We start from the raw sequence: 21,816 nt of genomic DNA on the forward strand, positions 1-21,816 counted from the left end.
ATCCAAGAGTTATCTCTTTTGAGAAAAACTTTTCCTGACTTAAAAAGGTTGTTTTCTTATTATAAAAGTAGTATCTGTTTATTACAGAACGTATTATAGAACTTTTTGAAAATATAAACATGCACAAAGAAGAATGGGAGAGGCTCCTGTAATCACAGTGTACAAAGATCATCACTTCTAACTCAAAAGTGGGATTTTGTTGTAACTGCAATTTTGTATCCTGTTTGGTGAACATTTTCCCATGTGTTTAAATATTTTATACAATGCGGGGGGTTTGGGGGGGATTCAGAATACAAATTTGTTGCAATCTATTTAACCAATCTCTTGTTGAATATTTGGGATATTGCCTTTGCTTTTGTTTTGTTCTTTGGTTTGCTTTTTTGAGGCTTTTAGGCTGTTGTGCTACAAGTAGTATCTTTGTTACACAAATCTTCACACATATCTTTCTTTGATTATATCTTTAATTCCTGGAGGTGCAGTTGTTGGGCCAAAGGATATTTGATACATAATATCAACTTGTCTTCTAAGACTGATTTCGCCCATTTGCACTCCCAGAAGCAACTGCATAGGACTTTACCGGAGTTGCCGGTGTCATTAACTGTCAAAGCCAAACTGGAACTCTCAGCCGGGCCTCAGGTCTTACTTCACTTTTTCCCGCCCACTCCACACACCCGCCGGGAGCCCCAACCCCGCCTCGGAATATGATGGCCCGCCCCTTCCTTACTCCCGTACGGATTCTGTCCAGTCAAAAGCAGCTTTCTACAATGTCGCCTCATGGTTGGTAAGTTGAAGTGTCCATCACGCTCGGGGGCGGGAGAAGCGACCTGACGGACGTGGCGGCGGACCAGTGTTAGCGGCGAGCGGGCCGTGCGTGGCGTGCGCGGAGCGCTAGACTGGAAGCGCTGGACCTGCTAGGTGTGTGCTGGCTGCTTTAGCGGTGAGAGGCTTGGCGGCCATGGCTCCCAACGTCCCCGCGCCCGAACCGGCCCCAGAGTGTCCCAAAGGCATCCGGGCCGTGCTCCTGGGGCCTCCCGGGGCCGGCAAGGGAACTCAGGTGAGCTGCAGGGGCGGGCTTGACGGCGGAGCCTGTGGAACTCCAAGGTCAGGACGGCCGGAGGTCCGGATAGCCCTGGAGTGGGACCTGGAGCCTAGGCCTGGGGAAGGGTGTGGGAGGGTTCTGGGAAGGCGTTTGGGAGAGGGTCCAGTTGGAGATCGGGGGAAGTCTGAGTTAGGATTAGAGTTCTGGAGGGATCTCGACTTGAAGTGTCATGGTGGGATCAAAGGACTGATTTAGATTCCTTAAGGAGTTAAAAGCTGAGAGGATTTGAGCGGTAGGTAGGGTGAGCCTTCGGTTGAAGCATCTAGATTACAGCCTGAGTGGAGTCCGGGACCCCCGATTCCCTACGATGTGGGAGTGGCTTGTCCAGGGTTATGCTCCGGGCATTTGGGGTAAGGGAACCTTGCCTGTTAGGGTTAATGACTGAAGGTGGAGGAGCATCTTTAGCACGTGGGACAGCGGGGGAACTGGGGTGTGCTGATTAAGAGTTCTAAGAGAAATGAGGTATGACCTACCTGAGCCAGTTAAGTTGGGGAAATGAGAGACGGTATCAACATACAGGTAAGAAAACAGTCCCAGAGAGGTTAGGTTGCTTTCCGAAGATAGCGAAATTGACTTCATGCAGTCCGGAACCTCAGGAGCCATGGGGCTCCAGGAGTTTGAAGTCTAAAGTTACCTTCTACCTTAGCAGACTGTGGGTCCTCACTTGGTGTCAGGGCTGTAATGGACCCATAGATCAGAGTTGGGATTTATGATCTCCTTTTAAGATTTGGAAGCCCATAGGTTGGATTATCAATGTCCCCTTCCTGCTTAAGGTCTGGCATTGCCCTCCAGGCCACAGGTTCCTGTTGGTTGTTAGCTGCTTAAGATAGAATTCCTGAAAGTCCTGAGCACCTAAGTGAATGGTGTTCAGGGGACAGCTGTGTGCCCACTTTTCCTTGAAAAGATTTTGAAAAGCATTTGAAAAGATCTTGTCTTACTCATTCTTGAGATCCCTCTGGCACCCAGCACATCACTTAGCACTTGATGGGGTTGGAAATTGTTGAAGGACACAGATTAATGTGGGTGATGACAGGGAAGTCTGGGAGATACAGATCATTCCGTGATAATTGTTTTTTGGCTCTGGGCACTAGGTCAAGAACGACCACTTTCCCTTTTCTATAGCTGGAGCTGATTCATCCTTGGAACTCATTGTTACCTAATCCCCTTGACCTCCGTTAACTTTGAAGTCTCTTTCCTGTTGCTATCACCCTCCGTTATTAGGGAAACTGCAGCCGAGGAATATTTAATCCCAGACTCTGCAAACTTTTGCTGTGACTATAAACAGGGTAGCTCAAATGCATCAATTAGTTTTTCTTAGTTCATACAGAAGTTAATAATTTCATTAGTTGTGTAATGAACAACCCATCCCAGTGCTGAGACAAGGGTTTTATAGTCTAGCAAGCTTTGTAACTTCTAAGCCTGAATGTCTTCACCTGAAAAATGGTGATAATACCCACCTTACTTATTCAATATTTTATGAGTACCAAACATTGGAGATAGAGCATTGAACAAGACTGATAGGGTCCTTACTCATATAGACCAAAAGCTGACAAGGATTTTGGAAGAATGTGTTATATACATGTGTAAAAGCATCCCTAGGTACCTAAATGTCAACCTGGCACATCACAGGCGTTCAATAATTATTGACTTCTTCATCTTACACATTTCCCCTCCCTTCCAACCGGATGTATTTCAGTGTAAAGAGTGATGTATTCAGGAAGTTTTGAAGCAAATTATACTTATGAGCTGATTTATAAGGGTGTGCATACAGCAAGTGTTGGTCAGAGAAGGCTTTGTGGAAGTGAAGGAGATGTAATTGGGACTTGAGGAAACAAGTCTTTTAACCTCTGTACACCTTTCTTTTCGTAAGTGGGACAAAAGGAATACTAGTGGTTGTAGTTTTATGGAGTTAAAAAAAAGCAGCAGGGGCACCTGGGTGGCTCTTCCTGCTCTGCAGGAAGCCGGCTTCTCCCTCTCCCCCACTTGTATTCCCTCTCTCACTGTCTCTTTCTCTGTCAAATAAATAAAATCTTTTAAAAAATAAAAATAAAAACAGCAGTGTTCATAAATCAGAGGTTGCAAAGTGGCAGCATCCAGCAGCATTTAGTCTACAAACACATCATAACTTTTTCTTTAATACTTATTTTTTTTCTTTGAATAGTCTCTACTCCCCAACGTGAGGCTTGAACTCACAGACCTCAGGATCTGAAGTCTCGTGCTCCACTGACTGAGCCAGCAGTCAGTGACTCCCTAATATTTTAGGGAGGCTAATTTTAGTCACCCTAATTAGGGCGACTCCCTAATTTTTTTTTTAAAGATTTTATTTATTTTGAGAGAGGGAGTGAGTGAGAAAGCACAAGATCGGGGAGGGGAGCTGAGGGCAGAAGGAGAAGCAGAAGCAGACTCCCCACTGAGGAGGGAACCCAACACAGGGCTCGATCCCAGGACCCCGGGATCATGATCTGAGCCAGAGGCAGATGCTTAACCGACTGAGCCACCCAGGCACCCCCTAACTTTCTTTTTTTTTTTTTTTTTTAGAATTTGTGGGGTTTTTTGAGAGAGAGAGAGAGCGCGCGCAAGCGAGCGAGAGCACGTGACCCGGGGCGGGCGTGGGGGTGGGGGGAGGGCAGTGGAGGTGGGGCAGAGGGAGAGAGAATCTTAAGCAGGCTCCATGCCCATTGCAGAGCCCCACATGAGGCTTGATCTCACCACCCTGAGATCATGATCTGAGCTGAAATCAAGAGTCAAACACTTAATGGACTGAGCCACCCAGGTACCTCAAGTTTGAATACAAAAGAAGACTGGTCCCCCTGTACCCGTTATCCAGCCCCAAGAACCATCAGCTGGTGGCCATTGCTTCCCCATCCACTCTCCCTTCACAAATTATTTTCAAGCAGCAACCAGATAGCATGACCGAGGTGTCTCTGTTGCCCTGTTCACGGTTTTTTGCATGTGTCCAGCTTATACCAGTTCTTCTTGCAGGCCGGTCTCTATCAGCTGTATCAGTGCAGCGACATGACACCTCTGAGACTCATACTTTTACTCCCCTTTTTACAGTTAGAGAAACTGAAGTTCAGAGGGCCTGTTCTCTAGTTTACATAGCAAGTTATCGGCAGATCCGCCGCCTGAATGGCTCCAAAGCCCCTGCTCTTTTAGTGGCTATCTCCTACCCTGGGTTAGATTTTCTCCTACCCTATGCATATTGTACTTCATCGTTTTGGTGTTAGAGATGCAGAGAGCAGCCCTTGCCATCAAGAAGATACAGTACAACAAATAGTCACCCTTTGCTCAGTTATGTGGCAGGCCCCTAGTCAGAGATTCCACGTGTCATCTGATTTAACCCTACAGCCCTAGAAGGTAGGTCCTGTTCTTAATCCATGCCCTTTGTACTGATAAACTGAGGCCCAAATGCTGTACCTTGCCTCAGGATAGGCATAAAGAAGTAGCAAAGGCAGGATTTGAATTCATTACTGGTTCCTGAGCAGAGTCACCATCTTTCACGGTTGACACTAGTCTGGGTGTAGAGGCACAACTGAACAGCACGCACACAATCCGTACCAGTGCGAAATACCGTGCGGGATGTGTCAGATGAGTAACTGACAAATGCTAGGATTAGTTCAGGGTTAGAACAAGAACTGTCATCTGTCGAGAGTATTCCATTCTTCCTCCTACCCAGCCCGTAATGTCGGTATTGTTAGCTCCAATTTATAGATGAGGAAATAGTCTCGAAGAATCCCTAGCCTAAGGTTCCATGGTAAGTTAAGAGGCAGAAGTGATACTCAAACACAGGTTTCTGTGCTTTTTAAAAAACTTTCTATTGAGGTATAATGTACATGGAGAAAGGTACACATATCATAAGTGAGCAGCTTGATGGATCTTCACAACATGAATTTTCACAATTACCCTTGGGTGGCTTACATCCATGTTAAGAAACAGAATGTTGCCAGCATGGCAAAGTCCTCCTTGTGCTCCCTTCCAGGCAGGCGCGCACACACACACACACACACACACACCCTTTCTTCAGAGACAGCCACTATGGCTCTGTGGGTTGTTATTGCTGTTTTTTAATAAGGCCATATATCATGGATAAGTGCTAGGGCTTGCCAGCTCTGATGTTACTAGCTACGTGATCTTGGGCAATTTAGCCTCTGAATTTCATTTATAAAATACAGATTAAAAATAGTTCCTACCTCCTGGGTTTGTTGTATATTATGCATACTAGCTACAGTAAAACTGCATAGAAAAATTCCTTGGCATGTTGCAAACACTCAGAGTTAGCTGATGTTGATGAGTCCTTATCAGAGGAAGAAGGGATAGGTGAGAGTATTTTGAGAGAGATATGATCAGAATTTGGGAAGAGTAGAAGGGAGAGGAGCTAAGGTCCTCAGAGATGCTTACGTTATGTATTTGGGAATCATACATAGAGCTTCTGTTTACACTGGCACAAGGCATATAGATAGGTAAATTTGAAGGTGGAGGTAAATTTGAAGAGCTTAGGCCATGTTGGAAGTTGATTATGGAGGACACTGAGTGCTAGACTAAGATATTTGGAATTCTCCCCTATTGCACTGAGGAGACATGGAAGGCTTCTGAATGTGTGTGTAGGTGTTGGGGAAGGGGGGCACGCCCAACAGTATTTTAGGAGATGATTCCAGCTACATATTCAGGAGCACGGGATGTGGGAGTGGGAAAGACAGAGGCAGAGAGGTAATTTCAAAGTGAGAAAACACATGAGTTTGAGATTAAATCAAGCCTCAACAACTAATAGCTTCCCTTTATTTCCCTGAATGCCAGACACTGTGCTGAATGCTTCTGCATACATAATTTTATTAAGTCCCCATAATAGCTCTGAGAGTAGACATTATTGTCTGGACTCCAGGGATGAAGACGCTGTGGCTTTAAGAAAGCCGCATAACTTGTTCAGGGGGAGCACAGTGAATAAATTGTGGGTCCTAGTTTCCAACCCAGATCTGTACCACCAAAAACCCAGTCTTGTCCCACTGTGCATCAGAATCCCTGGGTGCTGCCTGAGAACCGCTCAGGCATAAACTTTAAGGGTGGGCCTGGCTTTATATTTTTAGCATGTGCCCCAGATGACTGTGGTAATAAACTGAAGACCGAAGACATTAAACCCACCCACCATGCTGCCTGTCTGGTGGTTTCAGCCATTCTTACCCATGCCCCCCACAAAAGCCCACCTCTTCCCCCACAGGGTTCTCACAGAGGTGATGAACCTGTTTCTCGGTCCATGGCCAGTGAGACACAAGTGGCTCAGGGCCTCAAGCAGCAAGAGTGTGGTCCAGGGGCCAACAGGACAGCCAGGCCTACAAGCTTGTTAAAAATGCAGATGCTCAGGGGCACCTGGGTGGCTCAGTGGGTTAAAGCCTCTGCCTTCGGCTCAGGTCATGATCTCAGGGTCTTGGGATCGAGCCCCACATCCGGCTCTCTGCTCAGCAAGGAGCCTGCTTCCCCCTCTCTCTCTGCCTGCCTCTCTGCCTACTTGTGATCTCTGTCTGTCAAATAAATAAATAAAATTTTTAAAAAATGCAGATGCTCAGGCCCCGCCCTGTGGAATCAGAATCTGCATTTTAGCAGCATCCCTGGGTGGTCTGGAGTAGAAGCAGTGCCCTGAAGCATAATCTTGAAGTGTGAGGGGAATATAATAAAATTATTTCATCAGAATGCTTCTGTAGGTTGCAAGTAGAGTAATGCAAAAAAGAAAGACCATGGAGGGAAGTCTTCTATTAAAAATGCCCACTGCGTGTCTTAATGTTTTGGGTACTTCCTCAAAACAGCCCAATGTTGTTATCCTCACAATAGCCCAACCAAGTAGATAAACATCCCCAACTGACTGGTGAGGAAACAGATGCTGAGAAGTTAAGTAACTGGCCCAAGGTCACACAGCTGTAGAGTCCCATCATCCCAAACCGCACAAGCCCAGTCTCCAGAATGTTCCCCCAGGTTAACTTCAACAACCAAGGAGAAAGATTGGCAGAAAAGCTCAGTTCTCTGGGGGGGTGGCCACCATGCCAACCTGAAGGGCCAGAAGGTTTTCCACTGCCAGAGGGTCCTGACCCTCACTGGTTTTCCAAAGTGCAGTTTTTAACACCTTCTTCATCTGGATTCCATTTTTTTTTTAAGATTTTATTTATTTATTTGACAGAGATCACAAGAGGCAGAGAGAGAGGGGGAAGCAGGCTCCCTGCGGAGCAGAGAGCCCGATGCGGGGCTCAATCCCAGGACCCTAGGAATCATGACCTGAGCCGAAGGCAGAGGCTTTAACCCACTGAGCCACCCAGGCGCCCCCATCTGGATTCCATTTTGCTGTGAAGTCATGTCTTTGCTTGAATTGAATCAGTCCATAAATCAAACTAGAATTTGCTACACTGAGCCCCATCTATTTCCCTTTCCTGTGTGCAACTAAGAAAACTCCCAATGCACTGACTTGAATAAGAATCCAACCCTACTTATTTTATGAAACAGTTGAACCAGAACACTAAATATCAAGCTTCTTGAACTGATTCAATTCCTTGTGAATTCTGCAGGGGGTGGGGTGGGGGGGTGGGGAGGGCACTCCCGTTGTATTGTTCAGAGTTCTTCCTGTTCTGTTCTTTATTCTGCTGTGTTGTCCACCAAACTAGGAGCCTGTAGAGGCCAGAGTCCATGTCTTTTGTTTTCCTGGCTCCCAGCAGGGTTCTTGGAGGGGGCGTCAGTGTTTTCTTTCTCTATGAATGAACATGGAATTAGGGCCAGGGCTACAGTGCCAGCTAAAGTTCACTGAGTGTTTACTCTGTGTCTGTCCCGGTGTATGTATGTCGAGCTCCATTTGATCCCATCAGCCCAGTGATGGAGGGCCTGCTACTGTTTCCATTCAACTTAGAGGAGATTTGAAAGGCAGTAAAGTGGTACAGTTTTTCTCAAGTCACATATCTAGCGACTGGTGTCTGAACCCCAGGAATTTTGACTCTGAAGCCCATGCTCTTAACCAAAAGGTTATTCTGCCTCCTAAAACTACTATGTAAGTATATACTGTTGGCCAAATGCTCTTTTTATGTATCCTATCTCATCCTCACAGCTACTTTCTGAGATGGAGACTTTTTGCCTTCATTTTAAACAGACCAGGAAACTGAGCCTCTGAGAGGAAAGGGGAAGAACCAGATGTGCCTGGGGGGAAACCCGCATTCCTCAGCTCGCCCTGGGCTACCTCCCAGGCCCCTGGCCACCTTACTTGACAGTGGCACATTCATTCCTTGGGCAAATATTCATTCAACACATTATATACCAGGCATTGTGCTGAGTGGTTGATCTACGTGAACTCATTTCAACTTCTCAGCAGCTGGGGCGCCTGGCCGGCTCCACAGGTATGACTCTTAATCTCTGGGTCGTTAAGTTTGAGCCCTACATTGGGCATAGAGATTACTTCAAAATAAAAATCTTTAAATAGGGGCGCCTGAGTGGCTCAGTAGGTTAAGCATCTCCCTTCAGCTCAGGTCATGATCTCAGGGTCCTGGGTTTGAGCCCCGTATTGGGCTGTCTGCTGAGCAGGGAGCCTGCCCAGCCTACTTGTGATCTCTTTCTGTCAAATAAGTAAATAAATAAATCTTAAAAAAATAAAAAATAAATCTTTAAATAAATAAAGGGGCATCTGGGTGATGCAGTCAGTTAAGCATCTGCCTTCGGCTCAGGTCATGATCCCAGGGTCCTGGGATCGAGCCCCACATTGGTTGGCTCCCTGCTCAGCAGGAAGCCTGCTTCTCCCTCTCCCACTCCCCCTGTTCGTGTTCCCGCTCTCACAGTGTCTCTCTGTCAAATAAATAAATACAGTCTTTTTTAAAATAAATAAATAAACTTCGCAGCAACCCTGAGAGGTACTAATGCTGCTATTTTGATTCTTCCCATTTGCAAACTGAGGCTTTTGTGCTACTAGGGCGTGTCTGGTGGAAGTTGTGAGAGTCGCTAATATTTATGACCATTTCTTGTATGCTAAGTGCAGTTTTCAGTGCTTTACAGGGATTCTGTTGTAGAAATCTTACTGACCCTATAATTGTTCTACATTGGACTATAACATCTGGTACGTTTATCCCTATTCCAGGTAAGGAAATCGGGCATTGGCCAAAGTCCACTGAGCCAGTGACAGGGCCAGGCTCACCCCTGAGCAGCCTGATGCCAGGGCCTTCAGTGTTAATTCTGTCTTGGTTTTTATCTTCCCCTCCACAGGCACCCAAATTGGCCGAAAACTTCTGCGTCTGCCATTTGGCCACTGGGGACATGCTGAGGGCCATGGTGGCGTCTGGCTCAGAACTGGGGAAAAAGCTGAAGGCCACTATGGATGCTGGGAAACTGGTAGGTTCGGTGGTCCCAGTGAATGTGGATATTCCTGCGTCTCAGTCTGCTCTGCCTCCTTTGGTGGCCGCCAGCCACGTAGAACCATGGATATTAATTACGATTTCCTTGAATTGAAAATTCAGCTGCTCAGTCTCACTGGCCGCATTTCAAAGGTTTGTTAGCCAGCGCGGCTTTAGAACATTTCCATCATTGTAGAAAGTTCTGTTGGACAGCCCTGTCTGCGGGGTGTTCTCACAAACTCACCCACTGCGTGAACTTCTAGGGTAGCAGGTTATGTGGTACATTCTGAATGTGTGGCATTTGTTTTATTCATGGTATTCCTTTTTTTTTTAAATTTATTTTATTTTATTTTTCTTTTAAGTAGGCTCTACACCCAATGTGGGCCTTGAACTCACAACCCTGAGATTAAGCGTCAAGTGCTCTACTGACAAAGCCAGCCAGGTGCCCCTATTTACAGTATTCTTGAGGTTCTTTTGTGCTGATGCGTTTTGTAATAGGCCCTGGTTTTAGACCCAAAAATGAAACTGCCATCCCTAGGCCAGAACTCAAGGATATATCCAAGAGAGGATGCAGGAAACCACAGGGTGTTTTAACTGTTTTTGGGGCTCTGTGTTCTGTGTCTCTAACAGTGGAGTTGCTTGGTGACTGATGAAAGTAATAATTCCTCCTACTTGGGGGATATAATAGCATTTTCTTACATTTGTAGGCCAGTTGATCTATTTGGATGATTACGATCTATTATCTACTAAATCTTCTTTGATTAGCGCCAGAGCTTAGTTGTAACTGAGTTATTCTGGGAGTTGGCCTCTGGGAATCACCTTCAGGCATTTTAATAAACTGGAGCACCAAGAAAACATTTTAATTAAACTACAGAAACAATGGTTATAGTATAGAATATTCATGAGCAAGAAGATACACCGTGTTGTAAGTACTTACAAGGTTATAAACCATTTGCTTCCTTAACATTTTCCCAGGTTTCTTTTAAGATTTTATTTTTTTAGGGGCACCTGGGTGGCTCAGTGGGTTGATCCTCTCTGCCTTTGGCTCAGGTCATGATCTCAGGGTCCTGGGATTGAGCCCCGCATCGGGCTCCCTGCTCAGCGGGGAGCCTGTTCCCGCCCCCCCCCCCCCACCACCACCTCCTGCTCTGCCTACTTCTGATCTCTCTCTCTGTCAAATAAACAAATAAAATCTTTTTTTTTTTTTAAGATTTTATTTTTATTTATTTATTTGACAGACAGAGATCACAAGTAGGCATAGAGGCAGGCAGAGAGAGAGGAGGAAGCAGATTCCCTGCTGAGCAGAGAGCCCAATGCGGAGCTTGATCTCAGGACGCTGAGACCATGACCTGAGCCGAAGGCAGAGGCTTTAACCCACTGAGTCACCCAGGCGCCCCAAACAAATAAAATCTTAAAAAAAATATATTTTATTTTTTTATTTGACAGAGAGAGAGGAAGAGAGGGAGAAGTGGACTTCCTGCTGTGCAGGGAGCCCAATGCGGAACTTGATCCCAGGACCCTAGAATCATAACTTGAGCAAAAGGCATACACTTAACTGACTGAGCCACCCAGGCGCCCAACATTTCACTATTTTAAGTTCATACATGAAGATGATCAGATATACCGTTTTGGGGGAAGGGGTAGAAAAAGATATATTTATCATCTGGGAATCACCTTCAGAAGTCATTTTGTGCTTGGCCCTCTGGTCTTCTTGCATCTCAGAATGTTGGTGGAAGGCCTTGGCTTTGCCTTTATCCCTGAATTACCTCCTGGCAGGCTTTGAGATTGCATAGCTGTATCTGGGGTACTCCTATCCGCCCACCTGCCCCTTTATCTCTAGCTTTCCCTTGGTGCTTGTGAGACCTTGACCTAAGCCAGAAAGCTAGATAGTTTGGACTTTGGGTCTTGGCATAAGATCTTGTACTGAGAAAAAATTGGGGTATGGCCATGAGATTGCTTATCTCCAGCCTTCACTTCGTCACAGAGCTTGTACTTTGTCCCCAAGTTCACATCGGGTCCCAGGAGATAAGAGTGTTAGCAGCCTTCACGGTCATACTGGTAGGGAACTCTGTTTCCATGAAAGCTCAGGAGGAAAACCAGTTTTTGGAAGCTGGAGGGGTCCTCATTGGGGCTTTTAGAGCAACTAAGAGGTGCATTGGGCTGGCACCTCATTTCCTTGGCTCTGACCCAGTCTTGCCAATTCAGCAACCTTCTCTGTTACCTCATGTCCAGGATGCCCTGAACCACTTTACTGTTCGCCTGATCAGAATTGTGAAACAGGGAAGGTTGGTACCTTCCTGCATTTTGGTCGAGCCCCGTTCTCCCGTGGAGCCCTCCTCAGTGATCTCTCAGCCAGAAGCCCTCATCTTTCTTGTGCCTTGAGGACAGCTGATGAGCTATTATCTGATGGAAAGGATCCTGGCTAATGGCTGATGAGGTCCTTAGGACCTAAGACACGAAAGCCTCCCGTCCAGGTGACAGGCAGTGGGATCCTCTTCCCTCACCCAGATAGTTGGGACACAAGAGAATCTCAAGGGAGGAGAACACATATGTGGCAACCACAAAAATCATGAAACTGAACTTTCTTTGACATGTGGAGCCATTCCACATTTGATCTAATATTTGCTTCTTTGGGGTCAAGAAAACATGCTGTTTAGTAATCATGTTATAGAGACACAAACTTGTGGCCCTAGAGTTGGGCTCATGTCACCTAATTATCAGATTTAAACCCAAGGCTGTCTTGTTCTTAACTTCCAGGTGAGCGATGAAATGGTAGTAGAGCTCATTGAGAAGAATTTGGAGACCCCTCGATGTAAAAATGGTTTTCTTCTAGATGGCTTCCCTCGGACCGTGAGACAGGCAGAAATGGTGGGTGCCTTGCATTTGTGTCACTGATGCATGAAAACGAATTCTTGGCCCTTTATCTCTTGATTCTTTTGAGGGAAACGGCTCTGATCAAGCTCTGGTAGCTTAGATGGGCCATATACTACTCTCTTGCAGCTCGACGACCTCATGGAGAAGAGGAAAGAGAAGCTGGACTCTGTGATTGAATTCAGCATCCCAGACTCTCTGCTGATCCGAAGAATCACAGGAAGGTATTTGTCCTCTGAAGGCCCCTCCTGGTCCTGCCTCCTCAGAGCTTTATCAGACCAGCAGAGCTGCTCTTGCCCAATCCCAGCCAGGCAGTGTAGTGCCATTTTAACATGGGCTCGTCTTGTATGTGACATGGGATAGAGATACGTGGAAAGAAGAGCAAGGGATTTGAAAGCAGACAGCATCTCAGGCCTGTCGCCTTTTAACTCTGACCCTAGGCAACTTTCTTAACCTCTCCAAGGCTGGTTCCTCCTGTGTAGAGTGGGGTTAATAAGACCCGCTTCGAGGAACCACTGTGCATTTTACATACCATGACCTGCGTAGTTCAGACCCTTGCTTACAGTAGGTGCCTCAGAAAGATTCCGTTCCTTCCATGGTTATCTCCAGTGCCCTGAAATCTGGGTTCATTTGGGAGTTGCCCTACCTTGCTGTAGGTTTTGTAGTGTGAAAATAATATGACCACCTACACAAAGTTTAGAAAATGGAGGAAAATTTTGCTCATGGTACAGCCACCTCAGCCAAACCCACTATTGCTTTGTACTTATTTCAGGGCACCTGGGGGGCTCAGTCCATTAAACGTCCGACTCTCGGTTTTGGCTCAGGTCGTGATCTCAGAGTCGTGAGATCCAGCCCCATGTCCGGCACCGTGCTCAGCACGGAGTCTGCTTCAGATTCTCTCTCCCTTTTCTCTGCTCACCCCCTCACTCTTTCTTTCTCTTACTCTCTCTCTTTAAAATAATAAATATTTTAAAATAAATAAATAAAGTGCTTGTTACTTAGAGCACCAGGCTGACTCAGCCAAGTGAAGCATGCAACTCTTGGTCCCAGGACTGGAGGTCAGATACCCACATTGGGTGTAGAGTTTACTTAAAACAGTAAATAAAGGGGTTCCTGGGTGGCTCAGTCGTTAAGCATCTGCCTTTGGCTTAGGTCATGATCCCAGGTCCTGGGATCGAGCCCCATTTCAGGCTCCCTGGTCAGCGGGAGGCATGCTTCTCCCTCTCCCTCTCCTCCTGCTTGTGTTCCCTCTCTTGCTGTGTCTATCTGTCAAATAAATGAATAAAATCTTAAAAAAAAAACCCAACAGTAAATAAATACAATCTTTAAAGTACTTGTTTCTTTGTAGTAGTCACCACTGAACACAGACATGCTTCTGTTTCTGAACAAGTTTGCCCTGAAAGGGCCACTGCTTTAGGCTACAATTTCCTCTACCCTGTTTCCCTGTCCACTCTGCCATCCGCTTTGTGCCTTCCAGAAATATGTGGGAAGATCTTGGCCACTAATAGACCTCCTCCCATTCTCATCTTTATTGTGGGCTGAGGCTTTTAGCTTTTATATCCCTTTTGATGGAGTCTAAGGAAGGTAGTCAGTCTGCCATCTTGAACCAGACATCTGTGAACATTATTTTTGCTTGCTACTTGGGCTTTTACAATAGACAAGCCATCGTTACTCACTTGTCCCCTTATTTTGGTACGGTTGTGTTTTTTATAGTTGTCTGCTGTTAATTTAATGCTGTGACCATCCTGGTACGTGTAAACTTCTGGAATTAATTAGAAGGAGAATGTTTTCTTGTTGTAAATTTTACTAAGTTGATTTCCTCATGAAGATGCACATTTTTTCTATGGGTCTGTAGTTCATATCTACAAGGGCAGAGGTAGACATGTAAACAGACAGCGGGGTGAGTGTGACAGGTGTTTTCCTGAGAGGCTACGTTAGATATGGTGGGATCCACTTTATTGACGCTGGGGGCCTTTGCATTGATCAGCCCATATTTCTGGGTGCCTGTTCTGTGTGTAGTGCCATACTGGAGGGTACAGAAGAATAACGTGCCCATTTCTGACCTCAGAGAGTCTATAAGCCATACGAGAAACCTGGGCTGATTAACGCAGTGGGTAGTCCTAAGGAGCGAGCCTGGGAGCGCAAAGGGAAGGCTGCATAGGAGAGGTGTAATGTCAAACATGGCCTTTGGTGAGGCTTTCCGGGAAGGGAGTAGAGGCGGGAATGAGTACGGGTTAGGGGAGGGCCTCTAGCTAGGGGTGGTGGCAGAATGTCTGTCCCCAGTTGGAGGAGTGATCTGCAGAGCTGGATGATAGAAAAAGTGCTATTGGGAAGATCAGATGGGCGCTTGACTGGGGAAGGTTGGCCAGGGTGAAGAGGGTAGACAGATTAGGAGTCATGCGACGTTTTTAAGCCATGAGGTGTTAGGGCAGGAGCAGCATTCTAAGAACATTAGTTTGGCCCTGGCGTACAGGCTAAACTGGGGCAAAAGAGAAACGGACAAGAGCCCACCTAGGACCCCACGTGGAATTGTAGAGGCTTTTGACTGGGGTTGGCTGGTGGGGAATGAAGAGATGCTGAAGAGCAAATTACAAGGTTGTTGTAGAGCATGAAGAAGACCCAGGGTCTGGGTTTGGGGGTGAGTGATATGGTGCAGCCGCCTCCCTCACAGAGAAGGACACACCAGACAGGTAAAGCAGTTTTTTCAGATTCACTCTGTGGATCAGTGGCAGAAGTAGCACTGAAAGTGGGCTTTCTGCCTCCTGGTCCACTACAGTGAGGGTTGGAAGAAAAAGGGGCAGGGACCAGTTGGTTTAATTTGGATCTTATTTAAATATGACATGATAAAAACACACTGTAAATTTTGATTAGCTCTGACCTCACTTCTGACGATATTATGAGTCATTACTTTATGTCTTAAATATGTATGGTTGGCGGATATGAGTTTTAACTTTCTCAGTTTTGGCTCTCCGATATCTTAATTATCCTACCAGTTGGCTGTCCTAATGTCTCAAGCCGTCCGCCCTTTGCGGCTGAGAAAACAGGCATCTGAAATGTCCTGCTCAAGACAGCAACGGCTCTAGAACCCCGGCCCATGTCCCTCCCCATCACGACCCACACCACTAGGTCAGGCTCAGTGGTCCTTAGAGCTATTGTGGTTGGTACTGAGACCAGTCCCACTTCGAAAACTTGGATCTTGGACTTTCTTTCTTTGCCCTTCTAGGGAGTGAGCCTGGCATTCCTCTTAAAATGAAGTCTGAGTGCAGGGAAGGAGCCGTGTGTTGTCTGTATCTGGAGGGCTGAGGGAATCAAAGTAAGCGAGATGTAGGGATGTGGAAATGAAAGGGTCAGGTCTGCTGCAGCCTCGCTGCTGTGTGCCTTGTGCTTTCCAGAAGGGGAAGAATCATGGTCCACGTCTCGAGCTTGCAACCCTTTGCAGAGGGAAAGCTGTAGCTGAGCCCCGCAGCCTCTCCCCAGGTCTCCCAATAGAGGCACCAGAGGAACCTCACCAGTGACTCAAATAAAAGAGGGCCTGACAATGGGCATAGCCATCAGTGTAGCCTGTTCTACTCAGCCATCACCTTGCCCCCACCAGTGCTGTAAATGGACCACTTAGCCCCCCAAAAGTGTGCTGTCGAGACCGAGGAGGGGGAAGCAGGAGAGGGAGAGAGAATCTCAAGCAGACCGCACTGCATGGAAACCGATGCGGGGCTTGATCTAACGACTCTGAGATTGTGACCTGAGCTGAAGCCAAGAGTCCAACGCTCAACCGACTGAGCCACCTGCATGCCCCTGCCCAGGCTTTGATAGTCTGACCCGGACTTTCCCAACGGATGTGCCGAGATGTGGATCCCCTCAGCCATCAGAGCAACTGGGTAGGCCTGGGCTATTCCGGAGGGGAAGCACACAAGTGCTTAACACATAAATGTTTCCGCCGGTACCAAGAGGTGAAAAATGTTGGGAAGCTCTGGTGTAACAGACCTTCATCAGGAGAGCAGGGATCCATTCAGTAAGAAAGCCCAGGTCAGCACAAACGTGGGAAACTAGACGGGCCCTGACTGCTGGGCAGTGTTTGGCCTGTCTTCCTCCCTTCTTAGGTTTCTGGGCTCCCGTGGCGTGGCCTCTCACAGTCAGGAACTCGAGTTTACGGCCCAAGGGGGCCCGGCAGAGATGGGGTGCCCAGCTACGTTTTCAGCACCCGCTAAACACTTAATTCTTGGGCACTTCCTGACTTGTTGAGTAAGTCATTTCCCCTGGTGCCAGTGTTCGTATTGCTTGGCCCTCTGATGCTTCAGGGGTGCCGCCCTGTCTGGTGCCGTTTGCATCTAAAGGACATAACACTTCGCCATCACACCTTTCTGGTTTCTGTAACCGAACTGGGATAGAAAATAGGGTTAGCTTCTTTGTCCTCTGGCCTCCGTGGCACATTGTACAAATCTCTATTAAAGGATAGTCACATTTATTTTCGTTTTTTTCCGCATTTGTCCCTCCCACTAGAGTAAGCGCTGCTTGTGATCAGGGATCTTGACTCGTTGCAATGCGGCCCCTGGATTCAGCATGATGCCTGAGTCGGACTAAGCACTTAGTAAACGTCTGTTGGGCGAGTGGGTGAATAAAATGAGGGGCTGTGTAAGACCAGCACCGGGTTCCTGAACTAGGTGCTTAACGCCAGCCTCGGCAGCCAGACGGTCATTATCATATTGGGTCAAAGTAGAAAACATACTCCCTCTGGCATAAGCTTCCTGGAAGCCCGGCTATCTTCCCAAGCGAGAGACGCCTATAGCAGGGTTCTGGCTGGGTAAAGTCCTCATGTCCAGCTCCTCTGTCATTGTTTATCAACCTGGAAACCCCTGGGGTGCCGGGGTACTTTCAGGCAACCTGACTCATGTTCATTTGCTGTCTTTCAGGCTGATTCACCCTCTGAGTGGCCGTTCCTACCACGAGGAGTTCAACCCCCCAAAGGAACACATGAAAGATGACGTATGTAAACCCAGGACAGGAAATTTCCTTTTCCTTCCTTCCCCTTTCTTCCTTCTTGTTCTCTGTTCTTTCCATCTTCCCTTTATTCCTACCAATATGATTAACTTAACCGTGAGAAATACCACTACCAAGTAAACCTCGTGCGCCGTGGCTCTTCTGTCTACACAGCGCCTTCCCAGGTGATTTATTGTTTGACTTTGAAGTAGCTACCAGCACTGGCTACTTCACAGTGCTCGCTTTATACCTGTCTTTGGTCAAGTGCTGTCCCTCTCTGGTATCATGGTGATCTAAATGGTTGAATAACCTCAGGAGAGGGCTGCTTGGAAGCCCAGAAGCAGAGCCAAGCTGGGAGAACAGGACTGAAGAGAGATGTGTTGATGGGTCCTAACTTCAGAAGAATGTCCCCTCTGTTGACTCTGCTGTGTCCTACAGATTCAGACTGTTTGGGCTGGATTAACATTGCCAAGTGCTCAGACAGTCTGCAATGGCTTACAGATGTGACAGAGAGGGTCTCGTACATGTTCGCTGTAACATTTGCCGTACTAGGTCCATTTCACCTGTTCTAGAACATGCAGGCAAGAGTGAGAATCTCCTGGGTTTGCCTTTGTCCCTTCAGACAAGTTCGTCAGGTCCTGCAGGTTTCAAAGCCCTCGTGTCAGCTTAGCCACGTATCCCAGGATTGGGAACTCTGCCGTTCAGAGTTCTTTCTCATTCACTTGCCACTTGCACAACACTGATGGCCGACACCCTAGTGAAAACACCAAATACTTTGCGGGCTAAGGTTACAATGGCAAATGCATCTCTGATTTTTGATGTATTCTCCTCAGTCTTGAGGGCCTCTGTCTTTCCTACTTCTGATCCTAGAAGTGTTCATCTTGGAAGCCAAGCAGCCTGAGCGGAAGCTGTGAGAGAAGGGCCTTGCCTGTCTTCCTCCCACAAACCCCCTTCCTCACACTTTGCTGCCTCAGGCTGCCCGGCTTCTCCGGACTAGTTGGTCTACTCCTAGGACCAACTTCCTGGGAGTTGCAAAGCTCTTTAGAGTTCCGCAGTGGAGGGGATCTAGATCGTCTGTCTTTCCCTCTGATGGACTTTGGGCGCAGACAGCATTGCAAATCTGCATCGGCATCATCAGATAAGGAACCTTGCTAACCATCCCAGACTTTCACTGCCCCCTTCCTGTTCTCAGGTCACTGGGGAGCCCTTGGTCCGCCGATCAGATGATAATGAGAAGGCCTTGAAGATCCGCCTGGAGGCCTACCACACTCAGACCACCCCACTGGTGGAGTACTACAGGAAACGAGGGATCCACTCTGTCATCGATGCCACCCAGACCCCCGATGTCGTGTTTGCCAGCATCCTAGCGGCCTTCTCCAAAGCCACATGTAAAGACTTGGTTATGTTTATCTAATGTTGGGTCCAAAAAGGAATTTCTTTCTTCCTATCCCTGTTGAGGGAGGGTGGGAATTACAGAGCAGACAGAGGGAAGCTTCCTGAGGCCAGCAAGAATACCGTGTGTTGTACCGATTAAAAAAGCGCTTGCTTGATGTCTCTTTAGCGTGTGTGCAACTCTCATCTCATCTGTGTGTGTGCGTGCGTGTGTGCGTTGATTTAAGTACATGTACACTCTTCCTTTTTTCTAAGGTACAGGCAAGGTTGCTCTGCCAGCTGTTTACTTCTTTAGCCATAGTCTTGATTTTTATTTATTTTTACCAAGATAACCTAACTCAGATATCTGCCAGGCACCGCAGTTCTATAACCTCATGGTCCCTCTCCCAACAGCTGAGTAGGAGTCCATGATCACATAAAGTCAAGCAGGACCAAGGTTCCCAGTGGCAGATGTTGGCAGGGAATTCCACTTGCTTTCTACCCCACAATGAAAAGCCACAAGTCAGTATGTAGATGGGGATTGTTCTTTTTTTTTTCCCCCTCAGTGAAAAGAAAAGGGCATATACACTACAGGTTTCAGAAATAACTGGTAGAGGTATCACCATAGAAAGATCTGGGCTAAGTGGGAAAATTTCTGTGATCTGCATCACAGTGCTGTAAAGTAGGGACCCCTTGGGCCCCGTGTGTGGAAACCGAATTGTTGCCAAAGAATTAAATCCAAGTCGATCGTCCTTTTGAATTCATGCTGTCTTCCAAACATCCAGGCTGGGCATCTGAGAGCAGACAGGCCACTTCCCAGAGAGACCAGGGTAGGTTGGTTTGTTTGCATTTTTAATGTTGGTCTCAGTCCAAGTACGAACAGAACTGATTTGGAGGGGCTCTGTTCTTGGCCTCATTGTCATTAGAATTTACTCAGACCCAGTCTCTGCAGGATATGAAACCGCAATCAGATGTGTCTCTTGTAAATTCAGACTCTCTCCACAGACTCCCCAAGAAAAGATCACCCAAAATAAGATCACCTATGACAGGAACCAGCTTTTACTCCTAACTTCAGTTCCCCATCTATTAAGCATTTCCTGAGGTCCATGCTGTGCTGTTTGACTTGTGGCAAACAGATGAATTAATAGACTGTTTGAAGAGGCCACAACACAGCAGCTTCTGGAAAAGCCATTGGAAAACCAGTGGCAGGCCCAGTAAATGACGCCGCCAGCCCTGGCACAATCTGCTGACTTGGTTCAGTGGGCTCTAGAGTCCCAGTCCCCGTCTGACCTGAGTCTCCTGCTGTCTGTGGAGCTCTGAGAGGGCTTGTCCCTGTCCACCTGGAAGCTGGGCGTGGGTACGTGGCCATCTTTCTTCCCTTTGGTCTGGTTCAAGTGAGTGTCTGCTAGCTCTGCTCTGCCTTGCCTCCCTGCCTGTAAACTAACCCCGCCCATTCTGAACGGAAACCTAGTCTGCCATGGGGCATTTCTGGAAAGCACATGACTTCAGGGAAGAGGAGTGAAACCAAAACTATGAGCTGTATCTGCAGTGGCTTGGGGCCCTTCTCTGGGGGAGGGAGACCTCACAGATCCTGGAGTCTACTCCCCTTTCACAGGGGACAGCTGCAGGCACTTGGCCTCGAGGTGGCAGTCCTTGAGTGTTTGCTAATAGAATGTGTGTGATCCTCCTCAAATACTTGTCACCCATCCGTATACGTTCACGTGTGCATATTTGGGCTGCTGGTGAACCTAGGACATGCAGGATGCATATGTCCTTTTGGGGGGTGGTCAGGATTTAGATTTTTGCTTCATCTAATTACATGGCCTTAACCTCAGCAGGCATGAGAGCTTTCTCCCAACAGAAATGTCCAGTGTCTGATGCATTTGGTTGCTGGGGCATGCATGCCAGCCTTCCCTGATATTTACTTGGTTTTTAAAAACCCGTTTTGTTCTCTCTTGTTTCCTCTCTATTTCAGCCTAGTAGCAGAAGGCCAGGCGAGACTGCACCACTGTTCATCACCCCGCGGCGTGATCCCTGCTCTTAGGTGCTGGGCAGAGGGGCGGGGTGGTCAGGGTGAGGATGGAGAGGGAGGAATGGCGAGGGCCCAAAAGGAGTAACGGAGAACAACAATGTGATAGGCCATCTCTTTCACACGTCATAGAGGAGTCTGAAAAAGGGGGAAATTAATTTTTTTAAAAAAAACCTGATTAGAGGCTGTAAATAGAAATAGGGAGGTGCAGTATTGTTTCTAAGGAAGACAGGTTTCATTTACTGTGGATTGGTGACAATATTTTTTAAAGCCAAATGTCCTAAGACCTCAGTTTTTATCTCAGAGCCTCATGGGTTGCCAGCCTGAGAATGCAGGAAGTCAGACTGTTGCCCCGTCTTTCCAAAAGCCTGGCATGGCGGTGGTTGGACTCCTGGCCCTGGTTCCCCTGCATCATGAGAGCAAAAGATCATCTCTGCATTGGAAAGATTGAGAGGGGGCGTGTTCATGGGGGGCCGTGGCTCAGCCAATCGAGTTTACTGGAGTTGGGGGAAGGCGGGGCTGGTCTCCCTCCTCAACCACATACTGCTGTGTACTGGTCCCCGCTCTGTTCTCATGGGTCAGCTCCCAGCAGCCACCCAGCATCCCTGCACTCTTGCCATCTTGCATCCACAATGTGGGAAGGGACCCTTGTTAATAAACGAGCAAGTGCCCTAAGCAACATCATCCAAAGATTGTCCTTTCCATCCTCAAATCCTGTGACTGGGATCACTCGTCAGCACTGTGATGTATTATTTTCAATGAGGTGCCTTTCTTAACTGACCAAATGCTGCCTTGTTTGGCCCCTAAATCAATAAAGTATGTTAAAAATTTGTATCCCCTGTTGTGGCTTTTTTTTTTTTTTTTTTTTGAGGGGATCTGGGCTAGGAGGAAAAAAAGGCATTGAATTCTGAATCTGGCTTGGAGACTCCTTCTTGTCACTAGAAGTCACAAGGCAGGGAGGTCCAAGTGTGTGCTCCTAAGATGAGCCGCAACCTCTTGAACTTTAGCTCAGATGCAGGCAGGTTTTTCTTACCCCCAAGGACAAGGCAGCTCGGCTTCGTGGCAACCACGCTGTGCTCAGAGCTCAGAGGATGTGCGAGGAATCCCGGCCAGTCGTTTACTCTGCT

At 47.3% G+C, this 21,816-nt stretch overlaps 1 protein-coding gene across 3 annotated transcripts; it reads left to right on the forward strand.

The window, feature by feature from the left end:
- Positions 1 to 873: 873 nt before the first annotated feature.
- Positions 874 to 21,523, forward strand: AK2 (adenylate kinase 2; the record flags this gene model as incomplete). Of its 3 annotated transcripts, XM_080800153.1 has the most annotated exons (7): positions 874 to 1,054; positions 9,317 to 9,442; positions 12,202 to 12,312; positions 12,445 to 12,539; positions 17,223 to 17,295; positions 18,482 to 18,677; positions 20,636 to 21,523. In XM_080800153.1, exons 1-7 carry the CDS (start codon positions 956 to 958, stop codon positions 20,638 to 20,640), a joined length of 705 nt encoding a protein of 234 aa, XP_080656279.1. In that variant the 5' UTR covers positions 874 to 955. The 3 variants fall into 3 exon arrangements, with proteins under 3 accessions (XP_080656279.1, XP_080656278.1, XP_080656280.1); XM_080800152.1 differs by lacking the exon at positions 20,636 to 21,523 and having other exon boundaries at positions 877 to 1,054; positions 18,482 to 18,718; XM_080800154.1 differs by lacking the exons at positions 12,445 to 12,539; positions 18,482 to 18,677; positions 20,636 to 21,523 and having other exon boundaries at positions 909 to 1,054; positions 17,223 to 17,294.
- Positions 21,524 to 21,816: the final 293 nt, after the last annotated feature.

The sequence above is a fragment of the Martes martes genome, assembly GCF_963455335.1.
Source record: "Martes martes genome assembly, chromosome: 4".
Lineage (NCBI taxonomy): Eukaryota > Metazoa > Chordata > Mammalia > Carnivora > Mustelidae > Martes > Martes martes.